Raw genomic sequence first — 19,302 nt, 5'->3', positions numbered from 1 at the left:
AGTAATATGTTCAGAATAAAAAGTCTCTCAACACATATCTTTGCTTTTATTAAAAGACAAATCAGAATTGATCAAAGAAAACTCACTAGCTGTTTCTATTCAAACAAAACCAGAATCCAAAAGAGAAGTATATTTCATTTTAGTAAATATTTGTGAAACCCACATTTGATGTAAACCAACATATTCTCACACAAATGACCACAAAGAAAATGTAATAAACAGGATTTTGCAGTATGAAGGCTTGTTTGATCCGTTCCCTGATGAACATTACACACACACACACACACATTCAAAACTCAACGATATAAATGTCTCCTTTTTTTTCCACGTTCAACCATTGGATTATGTGGATGTTCCTCTGTGTAATCAAAGTGCAAAAGACACAGAGAAAACTGAGGACGGCTTCTTTAAACACTGTCCAGCAGCAAAGGTCGGAGGGAGCCTTTGTCAGTGGGTGGCCCTGGTCTCCCACAGTCGTCCTCCACACAGTTTCCTCAAAATGTGTCCTTTTTGCGTCAGTTTCTCTTGAGCTATTAAAAACACTGTTCAGCTTCGATGAAACCTTCCTTTTCGTGACCACCAAGTTCGACCTCAGCGTAACTGGAATGGCAGCCCTGGTTTCGAAACTTCATGGCGGGCCAGTAGTTGTTTGTGCGTCGCTGCAAGTAAAAACCACAACCGTATTTAGACAAGCATCTTTTCTATATTTGCAGGGGTCGGGGTATGGAGTAAATTTGACTTTTTCCACCACATTTTGACCAGATTATAAAGTTCCTTTTTGTCATTTCTTAAAAAAAAAAAAAAATGGAAATAGTAAGTAACATTTTTCTATGTTTTAATTTAAAATTTTCCAAGTAGGATTGCCATTTGCTGGCTTTATTAGCTTATGATTGAACCATTGGATGTTTATGAATGAAGAATGTTTAGCCACAACTTGAGGCCGACCGATATGGGTTTTTCTATGGCCGATGCTGATATTTGGGATGTTAATTGGCCGATATTTCTAACCGATATTTTGGGCCGATTTATCCAAATGTCTGGTCTATATAATCCTGTAAAAAGAAATACCTGGCCTTTAGGTGATTCAATCATAGTTTCTGTCCCATCTTTGATTAGTTGTCATTAGCATTAGCATATAGTTACTAGCCGCAGCATTTTGCGTGGCAATCAAAAAAAAAATAGTGGAGGTTAAAACTAACTCAGCGATTGAATTCTCCAGATTCTGCACTTCAAAACGACATACAGCATGTCCATATTGACGGGAGTTTAGTGAAACTTTTCTTTAAAGGGGCTAGATGCAAGTTAGCCATTTTATACTCACTACTGCCACCTCAGGTCATACGTGTACCTGCACCTTCTATATTAAGCTTGTGCAGTTGTGGTGAATAGGTCTGGGCTCATTCTACACCTTAGGACATTGCTGGAACATGTAGGGGGGATAAAACATCATTTTAACAGCTATCGGCGCTAGATTGGCTGATAGCCGATATGGTAAAATCTCCAAATATCGGCCCGATATATTGGCTGGCCGATACATCTGTCGGCCTCAAGTCACAACTAGACACTTTATGGTTGCTAAGTACAAGGATGTCCTCGTCATGACCTGGATGGAAAGCATGATTCCACTTGTAGAGGTTATTTATTTGCACCTGCATGAGGTAGAAAGGCGGGGCCGCTGTGGGGTGAGTGTTGATGTAGTAAACAGCCAGGAGGGTCAGCGCCACGAGCACAACCAATGCGGCGACGACCCCTGCGATGATGGCCGTGTTCTCTGTTATTCCCGAGTGGTTTGGAGAGCCCGTGTCTTCATCTGAAGGAGAAAAGAGTATTGAAAACACGGCGCTGTTGTTCTATGTCACTTGATCTTAAGAGGCGTCTAAGCACTTTCCATTTCTTTTTGTTGCCAAACTCCTGGTACAAGCAGTGCTAAACGTTTCCTGTCTCTTCGTGATTGTAAATTACTTGACCAGCTGGGTATATTTCGTCCAACACTGACATTGCCATATTATATTGCAATGAAAAGGGTCATTTGTTGTAATGAAAACAATTCAGTCTCAGTTTGAATAGCATCGTTTTATTGCGCTGCTTGCTTTGTGATTTTAGGGATTTGAGACGCATGTTATTGTTTAGCTTAGACATTTAGTAATACCATGACAAAAACTCAAATCAAGTCCCAAGTAACACATTTTAACCTCATTAAGTGTCCGCACCAATACTAGCATCCACCTGCCCATTTTTGGCCTTCATGAGAGTGTTTTATTGATTTCTATCCAGGATAAAAAAGGTTGTTGGGAAGCTGTGATTCTTGCCTGCGGTGGAGGGATGGTCCTCGAGCTCGGCTGCTGAAGCTGTTGGAGCTGGAGACAACTGGAGATGGGAGTCCGTCGTGCCATCAGGTAACACCGGGTTATAATCTTCACACCTGCCTTTGGACTGAGTGAGATATACGTACACTGGTCAGGCACGACAATATGATTCAGTAGATCAGTCAGATGAAAGACCTTTTTGCGATATATTGTTGCTTTTTGCGATAACAATTTGGCGATATATTTTCCGGCCCTAATATTGTTACTATTACTTCTCTCCATATATAAACAGGCAGTGTTTTTTTTCGTGATTTCGAGGTTGACAAGTACCAGATTGGGATGGCTAGACAACTAGGTCAGAGCTCTTGGGGGATGATACTTGCTGCAGTGCGTGGTCAGTATCCATCAAAAACAGTCCTTGGGGCAGAGGCGATGACTGACTGCTACAAGCCAAGCATGCAATCAGCTGCTTTTGATTTGCTGCTTACCTCCTCTGGACAGTTAAAATCAAGCCACTCTTGCCTATGCCTGTCAATGCCATCTGAGCATCTGGAATGAAGTGAAAATAAGACAGTTAGAAGATGCCAAACCTTCAATATGTTGTTGCTGATGTATCGGAGTGGACATATCATGCATGACTGGGATCTAAATACATTATTTTGGATACCTCAGCGCTAATTCTTGACATTTTATACTTAGGAATAACCTTTATGTGTGGAAAAGACAGTAAGGAGTGACAGACTGGACTGGAGAGGATTTTGAATTGGCCCCCTACTGGCAGCAGTTGGAATGACACAACAGTCTTTCACCATCTTCTCCTCATTTGTTCCTTCCTGTAGCGCCTCCTGTGATGCCTCCACTTTGCTCTAGGTGTGTGGTTGAACTTGGTGCATCTTCAGTGTTTCAGAAGAAGAAATTTGTATTAGCTCTATTTTTAAAAAAAAGCTGGCTAGTACAGACTCTCTGCAGCAAAAAAAAACACTGAATCTCACAAAAACACAACAAAGATGTACAAAAGTATCCAGTAAAAGAATGTGGAACACAGAAACTACAAATGCAGCTCGCAGAAAAAGGCAAAACACGCTGCTGTATCAATAGACAGGGAGGTTGCTGCTTGTTTATGTGTTGCCATGGATGAAAAAATAATCAAACAGTGAATATATGCTTTCACTTTGAGCTAACTGCATGCTGACAAATCAATGGCACCGTGATGAACACATTTTTTGAGCACAGAACTGAGTTATGAAGTTAAAGAAGAACTTAGTAATGGGGTAATACAAGAGTTGATGGGATGATTGGGGGGTCTTTCATCCCCCCCTGGTGTCTCTGACCAGAAAACCACACTTGCAACTTTCCCTGCACCAGTTCGAAGGCGCAATACACACTGGTGGAAGCACAAAGAAGAAGCTATCAGGCTAAAGGGCAAAGCTAACTGCGGGCTAGCGCCACTTAAACAGTATTTGCAGCCAAGTTTGAGTGAAAAAAATTATCTCCATCATGTAATTGGGTTGTGGCACAATGTACAATATCCCTCTCTCACTTTGTCTTTTCTGTCAGCGTAGTATTTACTCTCACGGACAATAAATGAGTAAAAAAAAAAAACCAACATGCTGCGACACCTGCAGTAGCGCTTATGGCCTCTAGGGGCATGAGTTACTTAGTTCTGCTTTAAATACTACTCCAGGTTTGCATGATATGTCCCCTTTATGACAACATATTCCTTCTATTACCTTTGAACTGTGTTGCACCATCCGCACCCAGCCGTCAAGTTAGAAGTCATGCACAGTTCACAGGTCGTGTGCTGAGAGCAAGCTAAACGAATATAAACATTTTGAAGATAGAGATATCATTATCATTTGTGGCTGAACCCGACCAGAATACTCACTTGGCAAAGGTATGAACTCGAAGGCAGATCGATTGACTATTTTTGTGCTGTCAATTTCCACACGATGATACTCATAGATTGTACGCTGCTTTGGACCTTAAAATAAAGAACAGCATCCACAAATTAGTATGAGCAATAAAGATTGTGGTTATTGTTCGAAGCCAGTAACCACGCAAGATCATATTAAGCCCCCAGATCTAAACTAGGTCAATGTTTGGGCCAAATCCGGTATAAACTAGGGCTAAATCAGGTCTGAAATAGGACTTAACCATGATGAAGTAGAGCTGAAGAAAACTGACACAAAATTTGGCTAAAACATTAATAAGCCTGAACAGTATCACAGTATCACAGTATCCCCTTACCACAGTTTGAAAACCTCTGACCTCGCCCATACCTGAGGCTTGCGAGGAGGGTACAAATGCCATGAAAGCGTCAGATAGACCCACTTTTACTGGATGCTCAGTGGAATTCATCTTCTCTACTGGAACGGGGATCTATAAAATATATACATTTTTTAATTTCCCAAAGAAAAAGAGTGAAAACTTGCCTCGCACCTCTCTGTAGTTAAACACGATGGTCCCATTTTTGTGAAGCACAGTCTGAAAAGTGAACGCTCCTTCGCTTTCTCTGTCTTTTAGTCTGACTTTGTCCCACTGTACCACAAAGAGATTCCCTAAACAGGACACAGCCATATTAAAATATATAGTAAAAAAATCATTGCCTATCATATGGTTATTCTTACCGTTGTCGGTGTATCTCACTGTGGAGTTTGTCGAAAAGCTGGGGTCAAAATTAGCCATTAGAGGAGCGACGTATTGCGTGGCCGTCAGCATTCGGTGCGTCATCTCTCCCATGAAGATAAAGCCTGTATTTATATTAATATTTCCTCTGTGATTACATGTTTTTGTCTCGTCATCATGCTACAAATATCAGCGTCGACTTACCTCCTGTGGCTATAATAATCTGTCTCAAGTTGTGTCCATAAAAGGGGAAATCAAAGGACAGAGCTACTCGCTGGAAAATAGTAAACAATCATTATTCTTTTGCGTAGATCGTTCGACTTTCATACATCTGCGTTTGTCTTACCGCTGCTTGCCGATGCGCGTTGGACAGGATGCCATGGATTCTGACCTGGTTGGCGCTCAAATCTACCCACAATTCCTCAGTTCGGTTGTCTGTCGGCGCATAACTCTGCCATCTGTAGTACTTCTGGGTGTCCTCCTAAGAGCAAGTGAAATAAAACAATTGAATTTAGTTTTGCTGTGAGATCAAGAAACAAATGCTTGACAATTATCAGGTAAAGCCATGTCCATATAGCAATAGTTTTCAAAAAGTAGCAACACTGACTGGGTTGTTTTGAAATGTTAGAAATGGAGATGTTTTGCCTCTCAGGCAAAAAGGCACCCCAGTTTTTTGGATGAAATGTGAGGTCCTCGCTTCTAAAAACGCCATTTCAGATGATGACTTTGTAGACATGTAGCTACAAGATAAATATAGCAAAGAAAGTGAGATAATATTTGATAACAGCATTGTATTTAAAGGTGCATTAAAAGGACTATACAGAGTTTAATTTTCCTCCCCCTGCATGTTTCAATAATGTCCTAAGGTGTAGAATGAGCCCAGACCTGTTCACCACAACTAAAATTCTGCACTGTCACTCAAAAAGGTGTTAATTCGGGTCCGAAGTGCCGTCATGCACGAGCTTAAAGAGGGGGTATTTTGCTTTTTTCAATCACATAGCACCAGTCTATAGCACACTACAATGATGACGAAACCTTCTGTTGGTCTGTAAATGCAGTAAATTAAAATAACAAAATATCAAAATGGCTGTAGCGAATGTCTTGAAATAGGCCCCTGTCTCTTTAAGAACCTCTGACCCTTTCCGACACGCCCCCTCCACACGCTGTCTGTGGCATCAGTGGGGAGGGGGTTCTGCTGAGGAGCAGTGGTTGGTTACTCGGCTGGTGACGAAAGCTCGGAGGCGTCTCCGGGAGGTGGAGGCGTTCCTAGGAGGACTCAGGCAAACCTATCCCTAAAATGGCCGCCATTAGAGTTTTTACAGATTACTCAAAAATATGTGAATGTGCCAAGGCAACACTTCAGGCATGTTTTTAATGAGGGAATGACATAATAACATGATGTAAAGCTTGAAAAAGTCGATTTTGCATAATACCCCCCCTTAATATAGAAGGTGCAGTTACACGTATGACCTGAGATGGCAGTAGTGAGTGTAAAATGGCTAACTTGCACCTAGCCCCTTTAAGCGACTTTTTATGTGGGGAAAAAAAAGTTAATTTTTTTGCATATTTGACCTTGTAGTGGCTCAGTGGCTGTATGAGTGGTCAGCGTGGCGCCTTTTCTTTCCATCACAGTGGTCTCTAGGACGCTCCAGGATCAATTGTTTGGAAGGTCTCCAATGCTGACCAGAAAACCTACAAAACAATTGATCCTGGAGCAATGTAACAGCCACAGTGATGGAAAGTAAAGACCCCATGCTGATCACTCATACAGCCGCTGGGTCACTACAAGGTCATATCTGCAAAAACTTCAACTATATTTTTGCATAATAAGTTGCATAATGCACCTTTAACAATAGTTAATTAGCTAGTTTCAGAGCACAGCATCTTTTGAAAACAATAAGCACTGCCTCCGTTAGATCTTTCAGTGTTTGAACCCTGCTATCCCTATAGTTTAAACCGCTACAAACAGTGAATTAGTGTAGGAGTACATATGTTGCCTCTCTCCTCTCAAATGTGCACTGTGTATTGAACCTTGATTTCAAAAGATGAAACACAAACAAACTTTCTCCAACGTCTAGCAGCCCTAGTTCTGTGTCCCATCAAATGCTCCAGGCAGTTTTATTTCTCGTTTTTCCGCCAAGCTTTGCCACCTGGGGGAGCTGTTTACACTTAAGTCAGCGTTGACAACAGGGTTTGAAACAGTCTTTGATACATATCCTTCATGCTGATGCTGTTATTAATGAATGCCTTGGCTCAAGGTGACAGAGAGCAATGGTTGTGGGCTTTGGGAAAGTGGGCCAGTTAAATGCAGCGCTCTCTCTGCCTCCTCGGCTGCTCCATATACACAGCATGACCCAATTTTTTTCCCCCTGCTATCTCCAGAGCCTGTGTTTTCCAAGGGAGGCGTGGGACTTTGAGGTGACGGGGACGTGATAACCAAACCGTATTCCTTCACAGATGACACACTGTTTTATTTGAAGAGATTCCCTTTTGGGCGAGAAACGGAGGGGCCTTTACAAACTGCGATCGGACATGTTTGAGGAGAAAAGGCATTGACACAGGCTGCAAGTTCCTCCGGTGGTCCTGTCCAAGTGAGTCATTCGCGGCGTAGACACTTGCTCTGCGCGCACTACACAGCCACGCTAAAACAAACACTGTAAGTTGGCAGGACAGAGCGAAAGTCTGTTTTCAATTTTCAATAAAAAGAGGAAAGAAACATACAACATGCTTTATTTGGGTGGAATTCTTTTGACTGATTCCAGTAAAAGAGCTACATGAGACAAAAATACACACAAGCACTTTAGTTTAGTTACTTATTTGTAGTTCATGGACAGCACTGAGTCATGCATAAGGCTTTGTGTGTCAAACTGATATGAAAATTACCGCAAACAAGAAGAAAGCTGATGTAAAGCAGTGGTTGTCAATGTCAGCTGATGGGTTGGGATTACGGCGGAACCATTTTCAGTGTTGCGGAACTTTGCCTCAAATCACTGTTGATAAATGGTCTTGACGCTTTATAAACAATGCTTGAATCGACAGAATTTTGTGAGGAAATACTGTATGAACTGGATATTATACAGCGCCAAACTGCTCATTTGTTTGTACCTTAAGATCAAATTATTTACGCTGCGGCTTGTCATGATACATCAACTTTAAAGCAGTAGAAGGAGCTACAGCAGTCCTTTTTTTCCCATGAGAGAAAATGACATTCTTCAGTGGCCTCATTGCGTTTTTGTTTGTTAAACTGTTTGTCTGATTGTGTGCTCTGTGACTGGTTTTATTGGTTTGGCCTCAGGATTTCACGAAGTGTCAGAACTACTAACCCCCTCAAGATGTTGACAACTTTCAAAAGTTGAAGATTGCAAAGAAAGTACCGTATTTTCCGGATTATGATTCACTCCAGAGTTTAAAGTTGTATCAGCCAAAAAAATGCATAATGAAGAAGAAAAAAATATATTTAAGTCACTCCGGAGAGTAAGTCTCACCAGCCTTGGGAACAACCTGGGCATGGAGGCGTAAATGCACCATTAACAAGCCTCTCTCGGCATCACGTTGTTCAAGCACCCATTTGCGAACTCATTCCTCTACCTGTGGCTCCAGCTTTTAGCCCTCAATTTGCTTTTTTGTTTTTGAGCAACCTCCGCTTTTCAGCCAGTCCCTGTTGCTTGATTACTGTTTTAAAATTTCAGTGGCACAGGAGTAAGAGATACTGGTACACAAGCCTAGAGCTCCCTCTAGCGGCTGTCAGTGTGAAAATAACATGTGAAATTATAGATTTTGATGTATTAGTTGCACCCATAGATATAATTATTAGAGATAGATGATCGCCTATCCAGCCCCATTCATAGAAAAGGTCCAGAGTCCTGTGTGAACCTTAATGGCCGCTCAGACTCCTCCTACGCAGCCTGTCCTTAAAAGGGAAAAAAGGCGGGAATCCCTGCACTCGTGGGGCGGGCGGAGCCTCCACAGAGCTCCAGAGCTTGATTGACAGCCTCTGGAGCCAGTCAATGTACTGAAAATGCTTCCAAATTTCGGGCTGATAAACAAAAACCAGCGTTCTAGGGAGGTTGGAAGTTTCATTACAATCAATGCTCCCAAGTGTCTCTTGGAGTCGCCCCGGCCACAAGGGGGTGGTATTACAGCAATGTCAACTCCCCGCCATGAGGACCATAGAGAGGCATGTTCCTTGCCCATTGGTGAGTATAAGTTGCACACCCACCCAAACTGAAAAAAAAGTGTGACTTATAGTTTGGAAAATACGGTTAATGATAGAAATGATTGGTTTGGTTAGAAGTAGGCAATCTTTTTTTTAATCAAATTTAATTTCTGCCCATTGTCATCTGATTGTGACACAACATCCTCCCTCCATTTATCCAGGCTTGGTTCTGGCACAAACAGAACCCCAGCTTGTATCCTCTTTCACCTTTTCCGTTGCACCCGCTTTGATACAAGGAAATCGTCGCGTTCTCACCAGTATTTTGGTAATGTTGTCCGGCAGAGAACCTATGTCCACGACGTTGCGCGGCTCTCTGTGCTTGTGCAGCGTTTTCGTCTCCTCCGTGCGCAAACATTTCACCTCGTCCTCTCTCCGCCACGTCGTCCGGCTCATCACGGCGTCTGTAACAAAACAAGCGTCGCTTTGATGAGAGAATCCTGTCAACACAATTCACGGGGAGGTTAATAGTTCACCCCAGTGAGACACATGAATGGAAGACTCATACTTGGCTTCGTTTTGTGTTTTGATAAATGCTCCGCGAATCCACATGGATTACCAAATGTGTGAAAGACGATTAAATTAACTGCTGCGTAAGGCTCTCAGTCTGATTCGAAACAAGCGAAGTTATACGCACATCTGTACTTTATTACTCGCTGTAATTTGGATCATTAAGAGTCAAGGCATTTTTGCCGTAAATCAAACACGCATTTGGGCCTTTCCAACTTTCAATTAGAGGGACTACAAGATACTAATAAATAGACATGATTAAGAAAAATGTGTTTTATGGGAAACACACATTGTGATGATAGAAGCAATATATAGTTTTTTGGCCAAAGATTGATCTCACTGTACTGCCTTTCATTAAGCCCTGAGCTTTGTTGATAAGCCAAGTAATTAGCCTGCGCTGGTGCATTTGGGGCCACGTCGACAGCTCGGGGTGGGCAAGTTTGACTAAAATGAGTTTCTAAATTGTTTTGGACTTTCTCAATAGCAAAAATCAAGCAAGCCACCAGAAATGTGCTCAAAAACATGTTAATGTTTTAGTTTAAGTCAATGTGACAGAGAAGCGACTTTCCAGAAATGTTACTCTACGCCTCTGTTGAAGGATTACACAGAAAGTGTTATTCTCCACAATTTTGATTCATTTCCATATACTGCAATAAATGTTGCATTTTTACACATCTTCCAAACAACTCATTCAATATTATTCAGAGCATTGGTTTAAAGTAAAAGGCCACCGTTTTTACATATTGAGATATGTAAAAACTGTAAAAAAAAATGTGTGTTCTCTTTTGTGGGCATTTATGTCAATTGTTTAGATCAGTGATTTTCATATGTTTCACACCAAGTACCACCTGATGGAATCAAATAAGGCAACAAGGCATAGATCAAGGTCAAATCACTAAATTATGTCTAAACCAGAAAACGCCTAACTGACTGTAAATGTACTACGAAAGCATGAATAAAATAATGTCTAATTAAGATGAATAAAGGCTAGAATTGCAGATGACCCGGAGTACCCTGATCGACCCTGACCCAGTTTGGAAGAGTGTTTTCTGTAGTTGAGAACCACTGCTATTGGAAATTGTAGGGTTTTTATTTATTTTTGTTTGGTCTGTCGCTTGTTGTCATCCTAAGTTCATGGCGAGCTCCAATGTTGTCACGAGTTGAAAACCACTGTTGTTGACAATATATCGCCGCTGGTCTGCGCAACACAATCACCACATATCCATTTGGTTTGACTGCGGTTTATGTCATCTGCCCGACAGATCCGTCTGCGATAACAGCCCATTGTACGCGTAAAGTCACCCGTGACTCACTGCGCCGCCACACTTTTGTTTGAACAAGTTGCGAGATCAGCCGCCGTCCAAAACACTCAGCGAAAATGTCCAGTGTAAATTACAGTGGTGCAGATTGATGTCATCTGTTTATTGAGCGTCAAGAACTTTGATTGTGAAATTCTCACTCCAAGGTTTGTATTAGCGGGAATCTGATGAAATGTTATGTCATACAAGAATCAAAATAGCGTCTCCTTTGGTCACTTTCCTCAAGCTTGGAAGGCGCCCAAAATCTTTGTTGTCCCGTGCCTCAAGTTACTTCTACAGACGCTTTGATCTGAAATATGATTTGATATGTCTTCTCTGTCAGCGCTGGTCAGCTAAGGCAAGATTATTTAGCATCAATGGTAGAATTATTCAGTCACAAGAGTATTTGTTGTGAGTTGAAAGAACTCACATCCATAAGACTAAGATGTTGAGTTGGTAGATCTAATTAAAACAACTGAGTGCTTTCTGTTTTTCAAATATAGCTTCATGCTTTGGAACCTAGAATTTTGATATAAAATTGTACAACATAAGCCCAACCTATTAAAATGGCCAGGTTATATGTTAGAAGTACATCATCTAGTACAATAAAAGTACATTGCTTTTGGCTTTTCCTCTCTGTTCACGTAATAGAAGCCTCTACTGCCCTAATTCTTGTGTTGATTCAATCAATTGATCAAACTTTATTTATAAGTTGCTTTTCATAAATTTTACACAGCTGCTTTATCTTCAGTGAAGGTTCTTGAGTCATCTTCTGTACTCTGTAGTTGAAGTGTTGCACGTTTTGCCTCTCATCCAAAAGGCTTTAGGTCGTTAGGACTTAGAACTACAAAGTCTCATTACTACAAAGATGTTCACCCACAGGTGCGAGGAGCTGTTAATCGAGGGGAAGGACTGAGCCAAGCTGAGCTGGAGCTGGAACTTGAGTGCGCTGACGAAGCCTTTTGGATGAGAGGTGAAACGTTCAACTTCAGAGTACAAAAGATGACTCAAGAATCTGCATTTAAGATGGAAAACTCCTGTATATGACTGACAGCCTTCACAGACATAGCTTTATGTTAGATACCCTAAGACAAGAGAGTCCATTTATTCAGGCTTGGAACTTGCAGAAACTGTACTGTCCTTCTGATAGTTTTGTTAATTAAAGCCATAATGTTTCACCCAATAGATAGAATAAAATGCAAGCATTAATTTTATTAAATGATGAATGCTGGCGTTTTGATGGTGAAACATGCCTCAAAAGCGGGACTTCACCAGCTTGTCTCCATGCAGACTACAGTTACAAACATAAAGTTAACTATATCAGGTCAGAGCTCTTTCATATACAGTATTCTTCGATAACTCTTTGCAAAAACACCATTGTCTGTGATCATGAGTAGCATGTTTAAATGCAGTCCCTATCTGTTTGTTTTTTTTGTTAATTAAGATCCCCACTTGCCTTGACAATGGCTAGCCTTCCTGGGGTCCAGATTATAAGATCACAAATCTGGGTTTTGCAATAGTTTAGTTGCATTTCCACAGTGTGGCTTTCAATATATATTATGATTCGTCTCAACAGGAATACATTGTAGTGTTATGTAATACCAAAACCAAATTGGATTAGTTTTGTTAAGAGGCCCTGCGCCGTACAGAACTTAAAAGTAATTGGATTAAATTAGCAGCAGTTGAGAGGAGACGACGTCCCCAATGCCGCCATAATTGAAGCTGGACTTGCTGCGAGCCGCGGTAGTTTCTTTTCGTGTGCTTCGAAACATGTGCCGGGGGAATGTGCAAACATCCTGTTGATTTTTGAAACGAGGCCCGAATTTATTATTACAAAGAGTGACACGTGTGACAAATTCGCAGGTCGCTCAAATCTCAGCACGAAGCCTCTTTTGCGGGGAATACACAAACACACGGAAAGGATTTTGGCGGATTTCTAAATATAAAAACCTGTATAAAACTGTCAGATAGTGTGCCAATTGACATCCTTTCATCCTTACGCAGTAATCTATTACGTTGTGCGTTGCCAGGAGAGCTGACCTAACACAAGCCGTGGATACTGGATATTTAAAGGGCTTAAATTGTGCTAAACGATGATTATTGTGTGTTTTGAAGTTTGGATAATGTTGCTCTTTCATATTAAACTGGCCTAGAGTTCCATTTGTTGTTCCATTTATGATTTTTTTTTACGCATGTGTTGATTTAGCTGCCAGTAACTGTTTATGTGCTCAGAAATGATGTACATTTAGGTTGTAAAATACGCAATACCAAGCCAGAAGAATCCACAAAAACAGACTTTGTAAACAGAAAATGTAATTGATCCCACTTGCAGGGCACTTGTATGCGTTAGATGTGTCTCATGTGACTTGCCTGCATTGCACCAACCAGATCTCAATGAATTGGGAACACAGGGAATATGATGCTTAACTAGGACACAGTAAATTCATCCATTTATAGTAAGCTGTCGTGTGTACAGTTCATTCACTCCACGGTTTTTCCCCATTCCCTAATATTCCCATTGCAAAAACACACCTCCTTCTATCAGATATTGAGTTTCCGTCACTTCTTTTACAGTAGAGAAGGTGATATTTTATGCAAACTCTTAAAATCCAGACAATGCAGCGATCCTGGATTGAGAATTATGCCTGATGGACATTCAGTCTGTTCAGGTTTATACAGCTCAAGGTCTGGGAATTTAGAAGTCCCTTCTTGTGAAATATCCCCTTACAGTTTCAGTTCTTTTGGACCAATGGGACCTTTGTCTGAAATGACCTCTTGTGTAATGAAATAATGTGAGTAAAATTGTGAAGAGGCCAATGACACTAAAAGCACCTCCATCTAAAAATGTTGGCATCTAAATTTCAGTACTTTTAAGATGTCTATATAATTTATTTTCGGTATGGAGTAAAGCATTATCATGAGAGGTTTATGCTAATGTAATCGTTTTTTGGTATGTCCTCTTTTTGAAAATTTCATTTAATTGCCATAGTCCTGTCTTAAAGGGATTATACAGAGTTTGAAGATGTTAAATTAAGTATTTTCCTCCCTCCCGTTCCACCTATGTCCTAATGTGTAGAATGAGCTTAGACCTGTTCACCACAACTGCCTCTAAAATCCTGCACTGTCACTCAAAAGGAGCTTAATATAGAACCTGCAGTTACGCTTAAGACCTGAGGTGGCAGTAGTGAGTATAAAAATGACCAACTTGCATCCAGTCTCTTTAAAAGTTTTTGAAAAGCAAAAAACTTACATCAAACTTGTAAAGCGTTTTTTTGGACACTCAAAGTGGGAACACAAAAACGAATATTGAATGCATTCTGAATGGATCCATGAGGGCCGAGCTCACCGGCCTGGAGACTAGTTGGCGACTCGAGTTTCCACCTGTCAGAGAGATGTCTCCCAGACGGCCCCAGGCAATTAGGCGAGTCTCCAGGTAGTTCGATTTCAGTGGAGTCTGCATGGAGACCTTTTCTCAAGAATACAATTCCTCCATCCGACATGTCTCGAACACACTGCAAGGATGTCACAGAAAAGTCTCACAGGTTTAGGACAACAAATATTGCTTGAGACCATGGCGATCATGCAGACCCTCAGCTGAAATCGGAGACTACCTGGAGACTCGCCTTATCTCCAGGAGACGTCTCGGAGACATATTTGTGACCAACTAGTCTCCAACTTGTCTCCAACTTGTCTCCAGGCTATGGATAGGTCCTTTGTATGCCGCAATAAATCCGAGTTGTGGAGACTCCGCGACTCTCCTCCGGTGAGATAGGCCCTTTACCCGTTCATAATCCAAAATGTTGTGGCTCCTTTTTAAAAACTGTGCTCAGTGTTACATCCTTTATATCACTTCATATAACCGATGAGGACTGTGTGGAAGTTTCCTAATATAAAGTCTATCCCGGTGTCGTGAAGAGGCCTAGAAACAGGAAGCGAGCCACCTGCAGACTTCTGGCAGCAGCATCGTTAGTGCAACAGCAAAGGCCAGGTCGGGGCTGTTGTGTGTGTTACTATAGTTCAGTCCAGTGGTTTTTATTGCTCTAAAACCTGCCCCGTGGCTGCTGTGGCGTGGGAGGAAGCCATTTGGCCCTTCACTGTCCCAGGAAATGCAGTAACCATGACACATAAACTGTGGCGATAAGAAAATATTGGAAAAGATTTGTGAAGATGTTGAATTTAGTCTGCTAGACTTGAGGTTTATTTTGATTTTTTTTTTTTCCTTAATAAGTAGGGGCGTTGAAAAATATTGATTCTACTTTGGGGGGAAACACCACATTCACATGCACATAAGTGAAAAGCATTTATATCATATATTATAGATAGATACTGCAGATAGATAGATACTGCAGATAGATAGATACTGCAGATAGATAGATAGATAGATAGATAGATAGATAGATAGATAGATAGATAGATAGATAGATAGATAGATAGATAGATAGATAGATAGATAGATAGATAGATAGATAGATAGATAGATAGATAGATAGATAGATAGATAGATGAATGAATTAAGGTGTATTAAATCGCAATAATCGTCTAATACCTCAATATCAGGATATGTCGTATTGTATCATATCATATCGTGACCTATGTAGAGGATACGAATCGTATCGCCAGAGATTAGGCAATACACACCCCTTGTAGTGGGTAGTAGAAGGGTGAAACATGGGTCACCCAAAGGGAGGACAATACAAGAATATACAGATATGAGTCAGACTAGACCCACAGAGGAGCCTGAGCACCTGCACAGCCCAGCGTACAACCTCTGGGGCATGTACAGCTGTTTGAGAAACAGTGATGCACTGTATAAAGAGTCAAGACCATTTGGAACCAGTTATCTAGTCACTAAAATCTGGAAGCCACTGCCCTTTCCATCAGTGACTTAAAAAAGCTTTAAGTTTGATATGACGGGCATTTCATCAGAAAATAGTGCATTTAATCAAACAATACAACTGGACATGTCTTGCTTCAGACGACTCTTCTCAAAGGCTACAACTGATCGACTGACTTTCCCTATTTGGACAAAAAACGATACTGTTCCAAACCCCGTAATCGGACAGTTACAACGAAGACCCACGCACACTTGGCTACACACTGTTTTTACAAGAGTCTGTAAGACATGTTAGTTAAAATACGACACCTGCTACGTTTAAGAAGATGTAACTTTTCTTCATTCGGCATTTGGATGAGCTCACGCAATTTGTGGCATAACTCTGTCCTAATGAGCCATAATAACTAAGAACACCTGTGTGGCTTTGAGCCGGTGGTGCTTTTCAGCCTTTAGCACTGGTACTAATAGCTTAATGCAAGAAAGAAATTGCAGAGTAGTGTCTTTTGTGTAAAGTAGTGCAAACTGCAGTCAATTAGTGGGTTAAAATATGCAGCTTTTCGGCTAATGGCAGTCAGTGTGGGAGCTGACGTTTAAGTGGTTAATAATGGCTAATTTTATAGATACTTGTTTCCTAATAGACGTTACCGGATTTCAATGTGCATCTGTTTTATGTCCACCACTAAACTGGGTAATATCTATTTTATTGCTTATCCAAGAGGAACTAGATGATCGGTCCCTGTACTCAGCATTTATGACTCATTTCAAATTTGCTTTGCTTGCTTTAGGCACTGAGGAAGTAACAGCCCTACACTTGATGGATGTTTTACTCATTAAAATGTAAAGTAATGCATCCACTTTGTTGTAAAAACTAAAATTCATCCAACAAGTTTTAAATCTCTGGTAGGACTTAACAGGGAATTACAGTCATATTAAAATCACCACTCGTTGGGTCGCTGGAAAGGCTGCAATTGTTTAGTTAGTATAATGTCCTCTGCTCTGGTTCTCATATAAAACCAGAACCGAAAAGATACTTTTTCAGAACTGTCCATCCTTGTTCTCTTCAGCAACTCTTCTCATCCAGACCTTAACTTTTTTTGCTAGACATTTGTTCCGTCAGTTGCCCTGTCCCCCCTCTCTCTGGAGCCCGTGACAGTGTTCCTGGCTGTCCTCTGCAGAGCCAGGCCCCCGATCAGTGGAAGTGGGACCACAGGAGAGGCCAGAGAAACTAGAGCATCTCTGATTGTTGGGAGGAGGAGCGGCAGCGTAAGAACGAGGCTGGCTAAAAATACTGCATCTCCAAGGAGAACTAAAATACGCGGCGACATACGGAGAGGTGAAGACGTATACAGCAAAGATGTGGGGGAAAAAACACGGCGATATTGTGACAGGTGAAGGTGATTTACTGATCAGAGCTGCCAGTTTTGAGCTGCCCTCCGCACTGATGCTTTAAATTGCATTTGCACCATGCCTCTTAAAACTCTTCAAACAGGACAGCCAAATATCTGACTGCAAAAGCGAGTATATGTAGCCTCGAGGGAGTTATTACTGTGGCATTCTTCTCAAAAACACATGCAAACTTTTATGTGCTTTCCTGGCTGAGGTCAAGGAAATGTCTCGGGACCTCTTTTTAAACAAAAATGCATGAAGAATTTCACAGACAAAACGCTTTTTTTCATAAAAAAGCCTGGCAAGTGGAGCGGCCAAGACTTTAAGATGCTGATAATTTGCGCATTTCACAGTGTCAACTTTACAATCCTGGATACTCAAATATTATAAGAGGATATCAAAAGGTGTCAATATTACCGATTGTGCATACCTGTGGATAAAACAGAAGCTTACCTCCATGCTCCTGTGCCCAGACTCTTCCCAGTTCGGCCTGGGAGAGACAGATGAGGAGGACCGCACAGAGCCCCATTTCCCCGTCAGCCTGATCTCCCAACTTTTTATTGGTGTTTTTGTCTTCTTCTCGCCCCGTTCGGCTTCTTCTGCTGCTGTTGGACTTTGCGGGGCGCTCACTCCTCCGCTCCCCCCGCCTCACAGAGCTGTCTGTGCCTGAGCTCTCCCACTCACTGCTGCTTTTCTCTTCCCTTCTGTCTCTCTTTCTCCCCCCCCCTCTTCCTCCCTTGTTCTCTAAATGACTTCAGAAAATACTGAAGTGGACGTATTATTCAGCCTTTGAACAAGCTGAGTGGGCACAGGAAAAGTGTTCACTCCACTGTTTTAAGATTTGTTATTTTCTCTCTTTCCCACTTCAGGAAGAAATATTTTTGGATTTTATCTGCACAGGCTGGAGGAGCATGTCTCCCCCATGTGGGGATTTACTGAATTGGATAAGAAATACTCATACAAGTGGGTTTGAAGCTCAATGTAAAGAAAACAGAGATCATGACAAGAGACTCTGGAAATTGTTGAGAATTTTATTTTCCGGCATCCTGATCTATCAGAGTGAAAACAGTGATGAAGAATTACATAGAAGAGTGGGACGGACATATTTCAAAATAAAAACGTGTCAGAATCAGTCCAAACAATGACCTATGGAAGTGAGAGCGAGACTATAAAAAAGGCAGACAGAAAGAAAATACATGCTTTTGAATTATGGGCATGACAGAGGCTTGTACGTGTTCCATGGACAGCAAAGAAAACAAATTAAGATCTTGAAAGAAATACAAGCAGAAACATCTTTAATGAATGAAGAGGAACAGTCTTTCTTTGGACATGTGATCAGAGCAGACAACAGTTTAGAAAGTCATCATGCAAGAAAGAGAAGCAGAGGAAGATCTTAAACAAGATGGACAGACAATGTGCTGGAAATCTGGGAATGACTCTGACTCTTGTAATGGCAAGAGACAGAGATGCTTAGTCCATTTGGTCACCAGGGCTCAGAGTCGACCAGATGGATGATGAAGAAGATTTTTTCTGACCAGCCACTGATACAATTAGCCAGAAACATACGATTAAAATGAACTGTTAAGCCTCTGTTTATGGCAGAGAAAAGCTTTGAGATGATTGGGACTTGTTCAGATGTTTGGAAGCCCAGTTGTCTTGTTCCACATTAGAGGTGATCCATATGGTTTCCTGGAATGGGACTTGTGCACACATGGTTTCAGTTGCCAATTTGATAAGGACTACAAATCCCTCTTTTACAGCCTGTTAAAGGCTATTGTATGTCTGTCTGTTGCATAATATTTGTGGTAATTTGAACGTATTTATAAAAGTCTAATAGTGACCTCTTTGCTTCACCGTCCTATTTGAATGTTTTTTCCCTGGAGTTGCTTTTTAAAACTTGGCGCAGAGAAGACAGGGGGCTGTTTCTCATTACCCTGGGAGTCTTCTGTCTCTGTGCAATTGGGAACAGGTTGTAGAGAAGATTATTTTAAACCTTACCAGAAACACAAGTCAAACTGCTGAGGTCAACAGAGGGAGCAGGCCTTGTTCTAAGCTTTACAGGGATGAGATAGGTGTTGTGGGATAGGTAGGGCTGCTGTCTAGGGTCTAAATTCCTTGGAGTTCACACAC

General features: G+C 41.4%; 1 protein-coding gene across 1 annotated transcript; it reads right to left on the bottom strand.

The window, feature by feature from the left end:
- Nucleotides 1-98: 98 nt before the first annotated feature.
- LOC306978938 (plexin domain-containing protein 1-like) lies at nucleotides 99-17,857 on the bottom strand. The gene is made up of 13 exons (XM_079577686.1): nucleotides 17,626-17,857; nucleotides 9,403-9,548; nucleotides 5,278-5,412; nucleotides 5,136-5,205; nucleotides 4,934-5,056; nucleotides 4,746-4,864; nucleotides 4,586-4,685; nucleotides 4,192-4,287; nucleotides 4,037-4,118; nucleotides 2,795-2,855; nucleotides 2,310-2,433; nucleotides 1,650-1,810; nucleotides 99-659 (listed from the first exon to the last, which is right to left on the bottom strand). The coding sequence occupies exons 1-13, from the start codon at nucleotides 17,699-17,701 to the stop codon at nucleotides 534-536; spliced, it is 1,419 nt and encodes a 472-aa protein (XP_079433812.1). The 5' UTR covers nucleotides 17,702-17,857; the 3' UTR covers nucleotides 99-533.
- Nucleotides 17,858-19,302: the final 1,445 nt, after the last annotated feature.

Source organism: Gobius niger (assembly GCF_951799975.1).
Source record: "Gobius niger genome assembly, chromosome: 19".
In the NCBI taxonomy this organism is placed as follows: Eukaryota; Metazoa; Chordata; class Actinopteri; order Gobiiformes; family Gobiidae; genus Gobius; species Gobius niger.
The sequence above is the reverse complement of the archived record's forward strand: the minus strand, read 5'-3'. Positions and strand labels throughout refer to the sequence as shown.